At 39.1% G+C, this 18,088-nt stretch overlaps 1 protein-coding gene across 1 annotated transcript in view; it reads left to right on the top strand.

Moving 5' to 3' along the window:
* The window catches only part of usp37 (ubiquitin specific peptidase 37), a 39,862-nt gene that overhangs the window by 15,942 nt on the left and 5,832 nt on the right, over positions 1-18,088 (top strand). Inside the window, exons 6-21 of the mRNA XM_061926580.2 lie at positions 355-432; positions 1,409-1,497; positions 1,559-1,652; positions 1,829-1,984; positions 5,239-5,370; positions 5,483-5,606; positions 7,855-8,099; positions 8,167-8,284; positions 8,407-8,486; positions 8,649-8,807; positions 10,838-10,891; positions 11,026-11,173; positions 11,267-11,492; positions 13,410-13,576; positions 15,901-15,961; positions 16,112-16,227. Coding sequence (XP_061782564.1) covers positions 355-432; positions 1,409-1,497; positions 1,559-1,652; positions 1,829-1,984; positions 5,239-5,370; positions 5,483-5,606; positions 7,855-8,099; positions 8,167-8,284; positions 8,407-8,486; positions 8,649-8,807; positions 10,838-10,891; positions 11,026-11,173; positions 11,267-11,492; positions 13,410-13,576; positions 15,901-15,961; positions 16,112-16,227 — 2,047 coding nt within the window. The remainder of the gene's footprint in view (positions 1-354; positions 433-1,408; positions 1,498-1,558; positions 1,653-1,828; positions 1,985-5,238; positions 5,371-5,482; positions 5,607-7,854; positions 8,100-8,166; positions 8,285-8,406; positions 8,487-8,648; positions 8,808-10,837; positions 10,892-11,025; positions 11,174-11,266; positions 11,493-13,409; positions 13,577-15,900; positions 15,962-16,111; positions 16,228-18,088) is intronic.

Here is an 18,088-nt window from a genome sequence, read left to right as displayed (position 1 = left end):
AGAGGGGTTAGTAAATCAAGGTTTCACTGTATTTTAATCATTAGCTAGGTAAACATAGTGATTGTCTGACCAGGATTTACAGCTTTGGGGTCATGAGCAGTGTAAAGGAGGGACAGGTTGGTAGGGTAGTCATTTTTGAAAAGCATGCACACGAGCAGTTTAGGCGAGTCATAAAATGTCATAAATGGGATGTGATGGCTTCTCAACAATAACATATAGTACTGGTTTATTAAATCACCTCCTCCTTATAAAATAAATGATTGGCAATAATCCACATTCAAACATTGCTGGATGATGGTAGAGAAAACACTGGTGTTACTTATTTTAGAAACTTGTTTTGGCACTGTTTTTCAGGGGTGAAAAAAGAAAGCGACTCCTGAATTCTAAAAGTGACTTGACTGAGGACTACCCCAAGGAAAACGACTCCTCAAGGTAAAAGCAGTTTCGAGATGTACTAATTTATGATGCTGCATATTTCCATAAACAGTCTTGGATGAAAGTTAAGACTTAAATTTTGTGATTTTATAACTTTGCTGATTTGTTAATCATTAATAATTGCTCTATTTTTTAGCCTATAACAGCCTTGTGAAATGTCTCAGGGTGAAAGGCTTATTTAAGGTTTGTGAGTAACTCGATTACCTACAAAAAACAAGGAATTTTCTCTTCCTTCAAGAATGGTTTATTTAATAGTAAATCTAAAAGCATTATAGCTTGTATTATGTTCCAACATGCTTACTTCACCCACGCACAGGAAGGATGAAACTAATGCAATGTCTCCCATACATCTATATTCATTTATTTGATGCGGACATTTTTCAACAAATGAAAGTAGACCAGCCACAAATTCGTATTTGCAGCTTCCGGTTTGCCCTCGTTCAGGCTCTACGCTTTGTGTGACCCTAACAAGATTTTATTTGTGGCCCCATTTTGGTCTTAATTATTACTTACTTATTATTATCATTAGAATCCCACCTTAAGATTTAATAATCATACAACCTGTTATTATTCTCTTAAATATGATTATGAATTGGTCAAGTTTCCCTTTACTTCAAAAGGTAAGGTAGATAATTGCTGATTGATCATCAAGGGATAATAATGAAGGCTGTAAACCTTTGGGCATCACCCCCGATTCGATTCGATTCTTAACGGCTTTGTAACGGACCTTAAAGTATTTAATTTTAATACATGTTATTACTAAAAGTAATGGTGTTACTAACACCGTTATTACAAACACTGCTTATGACAAGACACGTGTGTTTATATTTTGGTAATGGACCTGAATACTTTTTTTTGGGGAGAATATTCAGCTGGTACCTGTCTGAAACTTGCAAAAAAACACTGAAAAATGTATATGTGGACAATATTCTACTATTATATAACCTATACTTGTCTTTTCTTCTTTTTTTAGCAACAACAAGGCCACTTCGGACCCATCTCGGAAGTTTTTACTAAGCTGCAAAGAAAAGCTAAAGCAGGCAGAGGAAAACCGGAGTTTAGGTAAAAAAAAAATATATATATTTCTGTAAAATATATACAACATTTTTTTTACTACCCTCAGGTCCGCTGGCTTCAACTCCCCTACAGCCAACGTCATTCTATGGCAGTCGATCTGTGACTAAAGATTATGGCCATAGCCATTCTTTTACAGACAGGTGAGATTTGTTTAGTTGTGAAAGTACAGTTTTGATGCAAAAATATGTAAACTATGTTTTGTGATATAGAACATATTATGTTCTGATTTGTTAAAAAAAACATTTTCCAACCTTTTTTTTAAACCTCTGATGCAGGACTTTTTACAGCCTTGATTGTTGTAACACTTGTATTTCAGGCCATCAAGTACATCGCAGACTCCCACAGCCAAACGAACTCTTCTACTACCGAATCACTCCACTCCTTTCAAGAAAGTACGTCCCTCTCAAGATTATGGTGGCTGGAACAAGCAGAGACCCTCAACTACGGCCCAGCAGCAGACTCCCCTGCAAGGGTAATTGCTTCTCAAATGTTCTTTATTCAAAAACGTATACCGTATTTTCCGCACTATAAGGCACACCTAAAAACCACAAATTTTCTCAAAAGCTGACAGTGCGCCTTATAACCCGGTGCGCTTTATATATGGATAAATATTAAGATTAATTTTCATAAAGTTTCGGTCTCGCAACTTCGGTAAACAGCCGCCATCTTTTTTCCCCGTAGAAGAAGCGCGCGGTTCATGCTGGGATATGTGACGTTTCATTTCCATTTGTGTGTTTATGTAAAGACCCCAAAATGGCTCCTATTAAGTGTGTTGTCTGTCTAATTATAAATAATGCAGACGAGGCGTGTTAACTGAGTTCTCAACGTTTACTCACAGCGTGCTCATAACCACATTCTAACTCCCAGCATACAACAACGCTTCTCAGGGCTACCGCGCATGCTCGTCACTATCGTTGCATGCTGGGTAGTGTAGTTGTTATATTTGCTAGCTCATAACATCACATTAAGAGACACGCTTACGCGCTTAATTCAATACTCGCCGTCATTCCGGGTGGATTGACAAAAGACCTCCAGCCGCTAGATATTGGTGTCAACAGGGCATTCGAAGCTAGACTGCTAACTGCGTGGGAACAGTGGATGACAGAAGGCGAACACACGTGACGTTCACCAAGACAGGGAGGCAGGGAGACAGCGCCAGACGACATTTTGGATCCCACATTCGCCCAACTTTTGAATTCGGACAACGAAGGAGAATAATTCGAGGGATTTATGAATGAAGAATAACTTCAGAAAGTGAGCGTTATGTTTATTTTGTGTGTTGTGACATTAACGTTCGAGCAACATTATGTTGCTATTGCTCTGCACTATTTTGAATTTTACTATGTTTGTGATTGCACATTTGCGTACATTTTGGGAGTGAACAGAGTTGTTAGAACGCTGGTTTTTAATATATTATTAAAGTTTGACTGACCTATCCGACTGTTTTTTTTTGACATTCCTTTAGCGCAGTTAGATGCGGCTTATAACACCGGGCGGCTTATAGGTGGACAAAGTTTTGAAATATGCCGTTCATTGAAGGCGCGGCTTTTAACCCAGGGCGGCTTATGGTGCGGAAAATACGGTACTTGGGATTATGTCAAGTTTACATCCGATTTCAACAATATGAAATATTTTAATGGCATTCTCAAAACAAAAACAGTATTTTAGAACCAAGAGAAAATCATTTTCAAGGCTCCACTGATTACGATAGATGTCCGATAATGGCTTTTTTGCCGATATTCCGATATTGTCCGACTCTTAATTACCGATTCCGATATCAACCGATACCGATATATACAGTTGTGGAATTAACACATTATTATGCCTAATTTTGTTGTGATGGCCCCGCTGGATGCGTTAAACAATGTAACTTTACCATGAATTGATTAACAAGTTGAAAAACTCATTCGGGTGTTACCATTTAGTGGTAAATTGTACAGAATATGTACTGTACTGTGCAATCTACTAATACAAGTTTCAATCAATCAATCAAAAACAAGGTTTTCCAAAATAAGAGAGCAACTTCAACTCCAGTTATGAAAAAAAGTGCCAACATGGCACTGCCATATTTATTATTGAAGTCACAAAGTGCATCATTTTTTTAACATGCCTCAAAACAGCAGCTTGGAATTTGGGACATGCTCTCCCTGAGATAATCCTAATACTCACTACAACTATGGGAAATACTATACTTTGACTTTCACAAAGTGCTTTTTTTTTTTTTTTTTTAAACATGCCTCAATACAACAGCTACACAAACAATGAAGGCATACAGCTTCAGTCCAGAGTATACTAGAGCAGTGGTTCTCAAATGGGGGTACGCGTACCCCTGGGGGTACTTGAAGGTATACCAAGGGGTACGTGAGATTTTTTTGAAATATTCTAAAAATAGCAACAATTCAAAAATCCTATATAAATATATTTATTGAATAATACTTCAACAAAATATGAGTGTAAGTTCATAAACTGAACATCAAATCAAGTAGGCTATTCCATTTATTACAATGCAACAATGCAAAAATGCAATATTCAGTGTTGACAGCTAGATTTTTTGTGGACATGTTCCATACATATTGATGTTAAAGATTTCTTTTTTTGTGAAGAAATGTTTAGAATTAAGTTCATGAATCCAGATGGATCTCTATTACAATCCCCAAAGAGGGCACTTTAAGTTGATGATTACTTCTATGTGTAGAAATCTTTATTTATAATTGAATCACTTGTTTATTTTTCAACAAGTTTTTAATTATTTGTATATCTTTTTTTCCAAATAGTTCAAGAAAGACCACTACAAATGAGCAATATTTTTGCACTGTTATATAATTTAATAAATCAGAAACTGATTACATAGTGCTGTATTTTACTTCTTTATCTCTTTTTTTCAACCAAAAATGCTTTGCTCTGGTTAGGGGGTACTTGAATTAAAAACATTTTCACAGGGGGTACATCACTGAAAAAAGGTTGAGAACCACTGTACTAGAGCATACTTGCCAACCTTGAGACCTCCGAATTTGGGAAATGGGGGGAGGGGCGGGTGGGGTTTGGTGGTAGCGTCCCGGAAGAGTTAGTGCTGCAAGGGGTTCTGGGTATTTGTTCTGTTGTGTTTATGTTGTGTTACGGTGCGGATGTTCTCCCGAAATGTGTTTGTCATTCTTGTTTGGTGTGGGTTCACAGTGTGGCGCATATTTGTAACAGTGTTAAAGTTGTTTATACGGCCACCCTCCGTGTGACCTGTATGGCTGTTGATCAAGTATGCATTGCATTCACTTATGTGTGTGTAAAAGCTGCATATATTATGTGACTGGGCCGGCACGCTGTTTGTATGGAGGACGAGCGGACGTGACGACAGGTTGTAGAGGACGCTAAATGCAGTGCCTTTAAGGCACGCCCCCAATAATGTTGTCCGGGTGGAAATTGGGAGAAATTCGGGAGAATGGTTGCCCCGGGAGATTCTTGAGAGGGATACTGAAATTCGGGAGTCTCCCGGGAAAATCGGGAGGTTGATACCGATTATTTCCGATATTACATTTTAAAGCATTTATCGGCCGATAATGTCGGCAGGCCGATATTATCGGACATCTCTACTGATTACTTCAAGTAATTAGAATGTTTTCAAAACGATCAATTTGTTAGAAAGTGTGTTTATAATCCGATTTTCCAGCCGATCTTGTATGGCTGTCTGCATCAATTTGTTTAACAGCAAATATTTGCATTTTTTCCCCACAGATTTTCAAATTTGGGCAACACTTGCTATATGAATGCTATTCTGCAGTCGCTCTTCAGCCTCCCTTCCTTCTCCAATGACATGCTAAGGCAGAGCATTCCCTGGAAGAAAGTGCCCGTCAATGCATTGCTCAGGTATGAAGGCAAATGACATCCGAGCCTCTCTGCAGTCTAAAACATCACAAAATGTTGCCTCTTGCGCAAAACACGACTTTTCTGTTTTAATGTGCTTGTATTGGACTTCCAGGCGTTTTGCTCATCTTTTGGCTAAAAAGGATGTGGGCTGCCCAGAAACACAAAAAGACCTATTGAGGAAAGTAAAAAGTGCTATTTCCTCTACTGCTGAGCGTTTCTCTGGAAACACACAAAATGTAAGCTATGCTTTAGCAAAACCTTTGATTGTGGTTTAATAGTATTGCTCTTAAAGGGGAACTGCACTTTTTTTGGAATTGTGTCAAACATTCAAAATTCTTATATAAGACAAGCACTCATATTTTTTTTCTTTTTTTTAATGCATTCTAATTCGTAAAAAAAACGCTAGCAAAAGTCAGCTAACAATGGAGCCAATTTCAGTCGCTAAGCCTAACCGCCTATAAAGCATTCTAAAAACGTCCTAAAGCCTTCATCGTTTTATATACGGTACACACTGTAAGTATATGTAATATAGTAACAGGCATATTCATAATAACATGTAATATTTACTCATTGCCCATTTTAAGGCATACGGCGGCGCATTAATTTCACAGACGCATCACAACTTTCGCTTTTCCCTTCAACAACAACACTACTATCGTCGGCGATCACTCGAAACGAGTATGATTGTCCACCTGTTGGTGGGATGGCCTTCAGGAGAACGCCTGTGCGTGAAATCTTTTAAAGTGGGGAGACTGGTGCACAGACAGCCACCACACTGTCCTTGGCAAAGAGAAGGCCAGGGTCCAATGACATGGAGACCAAGACAATTGGGGGCCCACCTTTGCTGCAGCCTTCTTCCGCCTTTGTGACCGTTGTGGAGCTTCTATGCAACCATCATCCACCCACTCCGCCGTTGAGGTCTTTTTCGATGAGGGAGACGCGCAGACTCCAACGCCCCGCTGCCTTGTGGGTTAGTCTGGGAAGACATAAGGCTAGGGGAGCACACCCTGAGAGAAAAGCAAGTGCTGGTAGGCGCACCATAGGCGGTCCTCCGACAGACCGGAGCTCCGGCAGCCTCCTGCAGCTGTGAGGAGGTGCCGGTCGTCCTGGGTTTCCCTTGCCACCGGATACAGAACACTATTATATATAACTGCAGACTTCATGAGAGACAAAGACAATTACTTTTGGACAAATCATCATCAAATCATAATCCACCCGAAGGTTTATAAAACAAAAAATAAAAATGGTCCGCAAACTTGCGTTTTTTCGTGTTTGTCAAATTTGACCAACTTCTCAGTTAATGGCCACAACCTTGTACTTTGTACTTGTAGGCATGATTTATAATTTAGAATGAACTTTCAACAGTTTAGAGGCGATGCAGCAGCTCAGTGGCTCAAAACGTCAATAGAGCAGCATAAGCTAGTTAGCTCTCTGTGACCACGGCGCTACTAAAAAATAGTTTGTCTGCGTTAGCCCTTATAATAACAATACCGCTAATACTTGGTTAATATTCAGGTCACGGGATGTAAATGGAGTATTGTTCAATCAATCAATCAATGTTTTTTATATAGCCCTAAATCACAAGTGTCTCAAAGGGCTGCACAAGCCACAACGACATCCTCGGTTCAGAGCCCACATAAGGGCAAGGAAAAACTCACAACCCAGTGGGATGTCAATATGAATGACTATGAGAAACCTTGGAGAGGACCGCAGATGTGGGTGACCCCCGCCCCCTAGGGGAGACCGGATGCAATGGACGTCGAGTGGGTCTAGCATAATATTGTGAAAGTCCAGTCCATAGTGGATCTAACATAATAGTGAGAGTCCAGTCCATAGTCGGGCCAGCAGGAAACCATCCCGAGCGGAGACAGGTCAGCAGCGCAGAGATGTTCCCAACCGATGCACAGGCGAGCGGTCCACCCCGGGTCCCGACTCTGGACAGCCAGCACTTCATCCATGGCCACCGGACCTGTGCCCCCCCTTCCACAAGAGGGAGGGGGGCAGAAAAGAAACTGCAGATCAACGGGGTCTATTTAAAGGCTAGAGTATAGAAATGAGTTTTAAGATGGGACTTAAATGCTTCTACTGAGGTAGCATCTCTACCTGTTACCGGGAGGGCATTCCAGAGTACTGGAGCCCGAATAGAAAACGCTCTATAGCCCGCAGACTTTTTTTGGGCTCTGGGAATCGCTAATAAGCCGGAGTTCTTTGAACGCAATGGGTGTTTTTTCTTTATAGAAAAACACGTTAGCGTTCTCCCGTCAGCTGTATTGTTAGCCACCTTGTACTTACAACTTAGTATGCACAAAAAAAGAAAAACATGTGGTCTTATCTTAGGTAGGGATTGTGAATGATAGACAAAATTCCAAAAAAGAAAGAGCAGTTTCTCTTTAAGCTGTTGATTAGAGAGAAAAAACACACAGTTAAGGAAATAATGATTTGACACTGTGCTTTAAATAAGTTGCATGTTACGCCATTTACCAGGACGCACATGAGTTCCTCAGCCAGTGTTTGGACCAGCTGAAAGATGATGTGGAGAAAATTAATAAAAGTTGGACAAGTGAAGTTGCATCCTCATCTGGGATGTGTGAAAGTAGCCATGAGGCAACAGCACACTCGCCGGCAACCAAGGCGGACCCCAGTGAAGAAGTGGACACCTCTCGCATCTACACCTGCCCTGTGGCTGTTAATATGGCATTTGAGGTGCAGCACACAATCACCTGTAAAGGGTAAGCTGTCACTTGGCTGACCGATTCTAGAGATGACTTGGTCTGTAGTAACTTCTTGATTCCGCAGCTGTGGCGAAGTGGTGACAAAGCGTGAGCAATTCAATGACTTGTCCATCGACCTACCTCGGAGAAAGAATACCCTCCCACTTCGCTCTATCCAAGATTCTCTGGACCTGTTTTTCAGGGTGAGTTATTTGTCAGCTTTTGCTTAAGGTTCTATCTTCATCACATTTCCTTGTGAAGCAACATACTTACATGTACAGTGAATGGTTGTACATTTACTAATATATTTTATTTTTTTTTACAGTTAGAGGAAATTGAATACCTTTGTGAAAAATGCAATGGAAATGCAGCCATGGTTACACATAAATTCAGCAAACTACCCAGGTAACTACTCCAACTGACTTGGCGTAATTCATGCAAATGCAGACATTCGTGGAATTAAGAATTTTTGTTGTGGAGCAGTCAGCGCTGTAGCACTGTTCATGCATTCATATTTAGCCATTTGGGTTTACAGGTTTTGCTAAAAAGTCTTCTTCTCTCATGCAGAGTGCTCATACTGCACCTGAAAAGGTACAGTTTTAATGCCCAGCTATCTCTGAACAGCAAGCTGGGCCAACAGGTGGTCATACCACGCTACCTGACCCTGCTCTCTCACTGCACTGAATCCACAAGGCCCCCCCTCAGCCTGGGTTGGAGTTCCCAAACGTAAGACATCTATCAATCAATCAAACTTTGTTTGTCGAGCACTTTTCATACACAGGCAAGTTGCAACACAAAGTGCTTTACGCCAAAAAAAGAAGAAAACACACGCGCACACAGCACTACTGACAACAAAAAAACATGGCATGGAACTGAAGAATAACCTGGAGAAGAACTAAAATAAACTCCATCTAAAAGTTTTATAAAACATATTTTACAATTTACGTCAAAAAAAATATATAATTAATATATGAATGAAACATAACATTGAGAGAATAATAGCAGTAATAATAGCAATAATTATAAAATAACATAATATAAATAGAGATGTCCGATAATGGCTTTTTTGCCGATATCCGATATTCCGATATTGTCCAACTCTTAATTACAGATTCCGATACCGATATATACAGTTGTGGAATTAACACATTATTATGCCTAATTTTGTTGTGATGCCCCGCTGGATGCATTAAACATTGTAACAAGGTTTTCCAAAATAAATCAACTCAAGTTATGGAAAAAAATGCCAACATGGCACTGCCATATTTATTATTGAAGTCACAAAGTGCACTATGTTTTTTAACATGCCTCAAAACAGCAGCTTGGAATTTGGGACATGCTCTCCCTGAGAGAGCATGAGGAGGTTGAGGTGCGGGGGGGGGGGTATATTGTAGCGTCCCGGACGAGTTAGTGCTGCAAGGGGTTCTGGGTATTTGTTCTGTTGTGTTTATGTTGCGGATGTTCTCCCGAAATGTGTTTGTCATTCTTGTTTGGTGTGAGTTCACAGTGTGGCGCATATTTGTAACAGTGTTAAAGTTGTTTATATGGCCACCCTCAGTGTGACCTGTTGGCCAAGTATGCTTGCATTCACTTGTGTGTGTGAAAAACCGTAGATATTATGTGACTCTGTACTTCTCCCTACGTCCGTGTACACAGCGGCGTTTTAAAAAGTCATAAATTTTACTTTTTGAAACAGATACCGATAATTTTGAAACCGATACTTTCCGATATTACATTTTAAAGCATTTATCGGCCGATAATATCGGCAGTCCGATATTATCGGACATCCCTAAATCTATTTTTTAAATTTAACATGATCAGTAAAAAATCTGATTAAAAAGGTGTCTTAAAAAACAAAACTATATATATATATATATATATATATATATATATATATATATATATATATATATATATATATATATATATATATATATATATATATATATATGTGTATGTATGTATGTATGTATGTATATATATATGTATGTGTGGGGGAAAAAAAATCACAAGACTATTTCATCTCTACAGGCCTGTTTCATGAGGGGGGGTACCCTCAATCATCAGGAGATTCTCTGATCTCCTGATGATTGAGGGTACCCCCCCTCATGAAACAGGCCTGTAGAGATGAAATAGTCTTGTGATTTTTTTTCCCACACATACATATATTGCGCTCTACTACGGTATCGAGCACTATTTTTTGGATAACCTTATTAAGACATATATTAATATATATATATATATATATATATATATATATCCATCCATCCATTTCCTACCGCTTATTCCTATATATATATATATATATATATATATATATATATATATATATATATATATAAAAATATATATATATATATATATATATAAAAATATATATATATATATATATATAAAAATAGGCCCTGCGATGATGTGGCGACTTGTCCAGGGTGTACCCCGCCTTCTGCCCGATTGTAGCTGAGATAGGCTCCAGCGCCCCCCGCAACCCCGAAGGGAATAAGCGGTAGAAAATGTATATGTATATATATATATATATATATATATATATATATATATATATAAATAAAATATTAACACTTCTGAGGGTCTCCGGCAGTAAAAGGTTGGTGCCAGAGGACCTCAGGATCGGCGAGGGTTGCTATAATAAAAAGCGTGCCAGATAAGAGGGCACAAAACATTACCAAAATTTCCTGTGTAACTTGTAAAACTGAATGAATAAATAAATGTATCTCTTGTTTTGTCCGTTCTGACAGGTCCAGACCCCTCAAAACATCCCAGTCCGTCAATTCCTCGACAGCACTAGTTAGGTAAGTCTTGCGTAACATTAACATTGAGACACAATTCAATTAAAAATATTTACATCCAGTTAAAAGCTATACGTTCTGCACAGTGATTCTCATATGTGCACTGCAGAATATTAGAAACTCTTGATTGTTTGTAGGAGGATTGGAGGAAAGTTAGTCAGTTCCAACAACACATCAGTCCTAGCGGATTCGGACAGCGAGGAAGAGCCTATTCGAAAGGTAAACGTTAGCCGCAAACGACAAATCATCTGCTGCCTGCCAGAAGATGAGGAACGACTGGAAGAGGTAACTGTTCCACTGCAAACTTGCATGTTTTTGTTTTTGCTAATTTTTATACACTTTTTTTTTTTTTTTTTTTTTTTTTTTTTTTGTCCTCAGCGGGGAGCACCAATGGATCCAGCACACTTTGGTGGTATAAACGATGATGAAATGCTAGAAGTTGCGCTGGAGATTAGTCGTCAAGAGGCGGGTCTCTCTGCCCCTCCACCTCTTCCTTTGGAGGAAGAGCCTACAAGCAGTCCAGACCAAGGTTTTGGGGACACAGATGCACATGACCTTGCTTATCACACAGAGCTGCTGAACACCGACACGAAACAGCCTACAGGTATGTGTGTAAAATAAACCTGTTTTTGCGTTATAATTTGGGATGCACGTTTTTTTTTTTTTTTGTTGTTTTTTATACTCATACAGATGATTTATGTCTTATTTTTTTAAATTTAGATTTAACTGTAGTTTGTGCACACACGGAGGTAAGAAAGATTCAAACAAAGGTGGATTTGACAAGCTACCTGTAGGTTTGTCCTAACCAAATGTCAATCACATGTTTTGAGGGGTCTCTTCTCCGGCCTGAACCGTGCCCTTGGTCCATTATAATCTTACTGCTGCCCTTTTGCAAAAAGTCTTGAGTGTGTTTTATTGATAATTATTTTAAATGGGAGCTGAATTTTGCCCATAATTCACAATTCTTATGTGAGACAAGAAAACACATGTTGTTTTTTTGATGGATTGTAACTCGTAAATAAATGCTAGCAAAAGTCAGCTAACAATGGCGGTAATGGAATTTGCGCCATTACTCCATAAAGCGCTCTAAAACATCCACAAACCTCCATCAACGTTTTATATACACACGGAGTATCTAATGTAGTAACAGGCTTATTCATATCATGCAATATTTACGTATTTTTGTCTCATTTTAAGCAGACGGGGCGTATTTATATCACAGGCGCATCACAAGGTTTGCTATTTCCTTTAATAACAACACTACTAATCATGGCAGACTTCATGAGAGACAAAAAAGACTGCTCTCGGACAAATGATGATCCAAAACCTTATATTTCTGAGCCTGAATATAATGAGGATGATCTACAAGTTTTAGAAGCTGAGTGATAAGCAGATCCAGCAAGTTGCAGTATTGCAAAGAAATACACAATACGAACATAATAAAACAATCACTTTCTGTACAATGTCTGTGATACTGGTATGCCGACTGATTAGATGTTCATATCTTCCCGTTAAATTGAATAATTAATCCTAATCCTCACCCAATTGCCTCAAATGAGCGTCTTTTTGTGTCTTTCTCGTCATCTCACAGTCTAAGTTGAATGTCAAAGTTGACCAACTTCTCAGTTTATGGCCACAACCTTCTACTAAGTTAGAGGCATGGTATATGATATAGAATCAATTTTTACCAACTCAGAGGTGATGTAGCAGCTCAGTATTTCAATACTGTAGCTGCATTAGCTAATTGGCTCTCTGTAATCACGGTGCAGCTATAAATACTTTGTCTTCGTTAGCGCTTATAATAACAATATCGCTAATACTTGGTTAATATTCAGGTCACATGGAGTATTGTTGGCGGTTTTTGCATGTTTTATTTTTCAAGGGCTTTATTGGCGCAGTGGAGTACTCCTATTAGCTGCATTGTCAGCCACCTCGTACTTGCCCTATATTACGAATTAAAAGGGTTTAAAAAAAAACAACAACAAAAAAACACGTTTTCTTGTCTTACATAAGGATTGTGAATGATAGGCAAAATTCCCCCCCAAAAAAAGTGCAGTTCCCCTTTAACACAAGTTGAGCTGGACATATTAATGGACCTTTTTGAGTTTTTATTTATATATTTTTTTAATGCATATTCCTTATTTCATTTTATTTATAGTGCATGTTTTGTTTAAGTGCAGTGCTTATTTTGTTTTCACAATTTTATTGATTTGTTTGTTTAGCTCTTTTATGCACAAAATGTTCTGTACATATTTACATTTTTTATTAAATTTTTTAATCTGTATAACACTTTTGCGGCAGTTGTGGCTATATTAAAATTGTGCTATATAATTAAATAAACCTTGACCGTTTTTTTTTTTATCGGTTACTGGAGCTTCTTTTTAATGTATGATGTCATAATTCCTAATATCGGCCCGATAATTGTCATGCACCCCTAATTTTAATTGTCCATTATTGTCGTTTTGACTATTAGAACGGCAGAAATGTCCTGATAATCTTTGTTTGCATTTCCTGTATTTAGATGTGTTGGATTCTCTGGACTTGACCATGGATGAAAACAAAGAGAACCAAACTCCTGACAGTATGCAGCAACAGGGGGAGCCAGATTGGGTTCTGCAGTACAATTTAGACCAGGAGAGGGAGGAGCAGGAGTTGCAGCAAGCGCTGGCTCAGAGCCTCAAGGAACATGTACGTGAGAGGAAAATAATTTTACAACAATAATGTATCTCTATCATTATAATTCAGTGTAATCACTCATGATGTCAACGTAGGTGCTTAAAAGCGGACATAAATTAAAAAAAACTGACTTTGATTTGGTGTTTACACATATTTAGGTCTCTAGGGCACATGCACTGTAAAATTGCACAACCAAGTAAATTTTGTGTTAGCTGCCTATGTCAGAAAGTGTCTTTAAGTAAGCCGTGCAGATATTTGGCCTGATTTTGATATTGAACATACGGGCCGGTCACAGTTACATAACACTGCACTCAGACTTTTTCCACTTACGACTCGGAGGCTCCCTGGGTGAAGATATGCCATTGTCATTTCTCAGTAAGTGAAAACACAGAACCAGTGTATTAAGTGTCTAAAAAGGTGCTTTGTTATTAATTTTACATTACCTCTCGTCCACAGGACAGAGCTAAATGGGTTTTTATTTTCTAGGTGAGATTTGGATTTTAACGTATGATATGCACGAAGCTGCTTTCACTTCTTCTTTTCTCTGCACGGTTAGGAGTAAGAAAGTATACAAAGTAGGAGTGTGCGTCTCTTTAAAATGAGACTCTTCAGAAACGATACATTTTAAAATGTAGCGATTCGCTAGGTTGATCCGATAAGATGTAATGTGGTACAGCGCTCTGTTTAAAATAGTCATACGTATAGAAGCTAACGCAAGGCGATGACGTCCATCCAATATGGTATTTACCGATGCTCAAAAGTGTCCAACATAGTCTTTTGTAGAATAATACTTAATTTGTGGACACATCCAGATGTAAAAAATTGTCTCCATACTATTGTACTTCTACCCTTTACGATCGTTGAAAAAATTGTGTTTAAGCTTATCCACTTAGCTCATGTTGAATCTTTTTAAAGAGAAAAGGTTTTTTTACCTAAGATTGTACGGATCCACTCCATCAGCTGCAGCTATTGCTTTGTTATATTTGGCTTGTATTTTGTAAGGATGTACTGATATTGGAATCCCACAGCACAATATTGTCACAGTATTAAGGCCACGGTACGTTATTTTTGTGGTATTGCCCAATAAAAAGACCTAAAAGTGTGTAAAATAAAGTGGCAGGAATGTATAGGATACAGCTCTTACTGTAATTGAACACAAACATAATGTTCTAATTAGGGATGTCCGATAATATCGGACTGCCGATATTATCGGCCGATAAATGCTTTAAAATGTAATATCGGAAAGTATCGGTATCTGTTTCAAAAAGTAAAATATATTACTTTTTAAAACGCCGCTGTGTACACGGACATAGGGAGAAGTACAGAGCGCCAATAAACCTTAAAGGCGCTGCCTGTGCGTGCCGGCCCAATCACATAATATCTACGGCTTTTCACACACACATGTGAATGCAAGGCATACTTGGTCAACAGCCATACAGGTCACACTGAGGGTGGCCGCATAAACAACTTTAACACTGTTACAAATATGCGCCACACTGTGAACCCACACCAAACAAGAATGACAAACACATTTCGGGAGAACATCCGCACCGTAACACAACATAAACACAACAGAACAAATACCCAGAACCCCTTGCAGCACTAACTCTTCTGGGACGCTACAATATACACCCCCCGCTGCCCCCTACCCCCCCAGCCCACTTCAACCTCCTCATGCTCTCTCAGGGAGAGCATGTCCCAAATTCCAAGCTGCATGTTAAAAAAACTAATGCACTTTGTGACTTCAATAATAAATATGGCAGTGCCATGTTGGCATTTTTTTTCCATAACTTGAGTTGATTTATTTTTGGAAAACCTTGTTACATTGTTTAATGCATCCAGCGGGGCATCACAACAAAATTAGGCATAATAATGTGTTAGTTCCACAACTGTATGTATCGGTTGATATCGGAATCGGTAATTAAGAGTTGGACAATATCGGATATCGGCAAAAAAGCCATTATCGGACATCTCTATACAATACTGTTACATACCTACTATTTCCACCACTAAACCTTTAAAATGTGCTCACATTTTTGCTGCTTCAGGTCGATAAAAAGGAGCCATATTGAATGTTTGCCAGCAAAAGAGAAAGAGCGAGTGAGCATACGAAGTTTCCAGCAGCGTAGCAGATCGATTGATTCAACCTTTTCATAACCTTGTAATTGGGCAATCAGCTGGCTTAGTTTACATGTGGGTCGAACCAGGGTCCGACGCTCTCGCGTTGTATGAATTAAAACCGATTTCCGACTCATATCGGTTATTTGTTGCACCCCTAATGCTGTGAGTAGTTTGTGTGCCTGTTGAATAAAGTCATCGTTCCCGCTGCATTACAGGAAGCCCAAGAGATGAGAGAGGATGATGATCTGAAGAGGGCCACGGAGCTCAGCTTGCAAGGTGGGCCACCTGTCACTCATTAGTAAATCAGATAATCTGTGTAAGGATTTTGGTCTTCTGTTTGATCTCTTCTGTTCCTTCCTCAACTTGCGTCTCCTACTACTTGTAACACACAGCCATGTGAATTTTAATTTTCTTGTCACCCATCAGAGTTTAATAGTTCATTGCCTGAGCTGTTGTGCTCTGATGATGATTCTGGCAACGAAGACGTGCTTGACATGGAGTACACTGAAGCAGAAGCTGAGAACCTGAAGAGAAATGCAGAGGTAGGTTACGTCCTGCTGCCATTAAACATCCCTGCTTGTTTTGGATTGTAATTCAGTTATTCTAAACACATCTTTATAGTAAAAATACATTGAGCACATGTATATATCTGATTCTTGTTAATATCAGAATGTTAAAGTAGGGCTGGGCGATATGGCTAAGAACCTAATCATGATGAAAGTGTTGCATATCAGTCGATATTAATAATTATCGATATTTCTATGACCTATTGAAAGTAAGGCCAGGAGAAAACATTTGTATTTAAAATGTAATGTTCCTCTGATTATAATCCCCTCAGCTATCAAAGCAGAAAGAAAATGTCAACAAAACCATTCTAAAATCACATTGTGAACACTTAACAGTAAGCTCTTAAAATTAAGGTGCAAAAGTAAGAAATGCTTGATAAAGTGCAACAAAATATTGCAAAGTGTGAAAATGTAAAACTAATAATTTTTTTGCAGGTTTAGTGGCAGGAAGTTACGGCTGTGCTCTAAAGGGTGAGCATGGCTACGGTAGTGTGGTCTTGGTGGGGACTAGAGCCTTGCATCATTTACAGGCCACATTTGGCTGACTACGGTCCGTTTGAAAAAAATTCTAAAAAAACTGCCATTCTGTCAGGGTGACTTTTCCTGTTTTGTCAAATTATTTCGCTCTCTGCACCTCTCACTTAGTGCAAAGAATCAACCACAGGACAACAAGATGGCGCAAATAGACTCGATAGTTGATACTGTTACCTGATTGGCTGTTGAAGGGGAACTGCACTTTTAAAAATAAATGTTTACCTATCGTTCGCAATCATTATTGGGACGGCGTGGCGAAGTTGGTAGAGTGGCCGTGCCAGCAATCGGAGGGTTGCTGGTTACTGGGGTTCAATCCCCACCTTCTACCATCCTAGTCACGTCCGTTGTGTCGTTGAGCAAGACACTTCACCCCTTGCTCCTGATGGCTGCTGGTTAGCGCCTTGCATGGCAGCTCCCGCCATCAGTGTGTGAATGTGGAAATACTGTCAAAGCGCTTTCAGTACCTTGAAGGTAGAAAAGCGCTATACAAGTATAACCCATTTATCATTTATTATGAAAGACATGACGACGATGGATGGATTTTTTTTATTGCATTCTAAATCAACGTAAATAAAAGTCTGCTTACAGCAGAGCCAATGGGAGGTTCTCTAATCCGCCCATAAAACCCGATTAAAAACCATTCAAAAAGCGCTACAAATACTCCATTTAGTACTTGAATATTAACCAAGTATTAGTGATATTGTTATTATAAGTGCTAACTCAGACAAACTATTAATAGCGGCGACGTAATCACTTCTGTGTCACCCCATGTTTACATCATCGAGTGGTCTGCTGTTTCCTTACTTCCCTACTCCTTGTAAGTTTATTGTAGATGCATCTTACCATCACACATCTGAGTAGGTAATCTGACAAGTTGGGTTACTTTTACAGCCGTTTAGGACCTGGAACTGGTGCAAACGACACGAAAAGCGGTTGTGCAGTGAGTAATACTAGTAATAAAAGCAAACGTGATGCGTTTTTTTAAATCAATGCGCCGCGTATGCTTACAATTATCAAAATACGTAAATATTAAATGTTATCCATGCACCTGGGGATAGGTTGATTGGGTGAGTGTGAATGTTGTCTATCTGTGTTGGCCCTGTGATGAGGTGGCGACTTGTCCAGGGTGTACCCTGCCTTCCGCCCGTGTGCAGCTGAGATAGACTCCAGCACCCCCCGCGACCCCGTAAGGGACAAGCGGTAGAAAATGGATGGATAAATGTGCCTGTTATTACATATATACTTACATCATGTATATAAACCCTATTGGAGGTGTTTAGAAGTTTTTTTAGGCTCCATTGTA

This window comes from Nerophis lumbriciformis, linkage group LG31 (genome assembly GCF_033978685.3).
Source record: "Nerophis lumbriciformis linkage group LG31, RoL_Nlum_v2.1, whole genome shotgun sequence".
Taxonomy (NCBI): domain Eukaryota; kingdom Metazoa; phylum Chordata; class Actinopteri; order Syngnathiformes; family Syngnathidae; genus Nerophis; species Nerophis lumbriciformis.
Note: the sequence above shows the minus strand (reverse complement) of the source record. Positions and strands in the feature narration are given on the sequence as shown.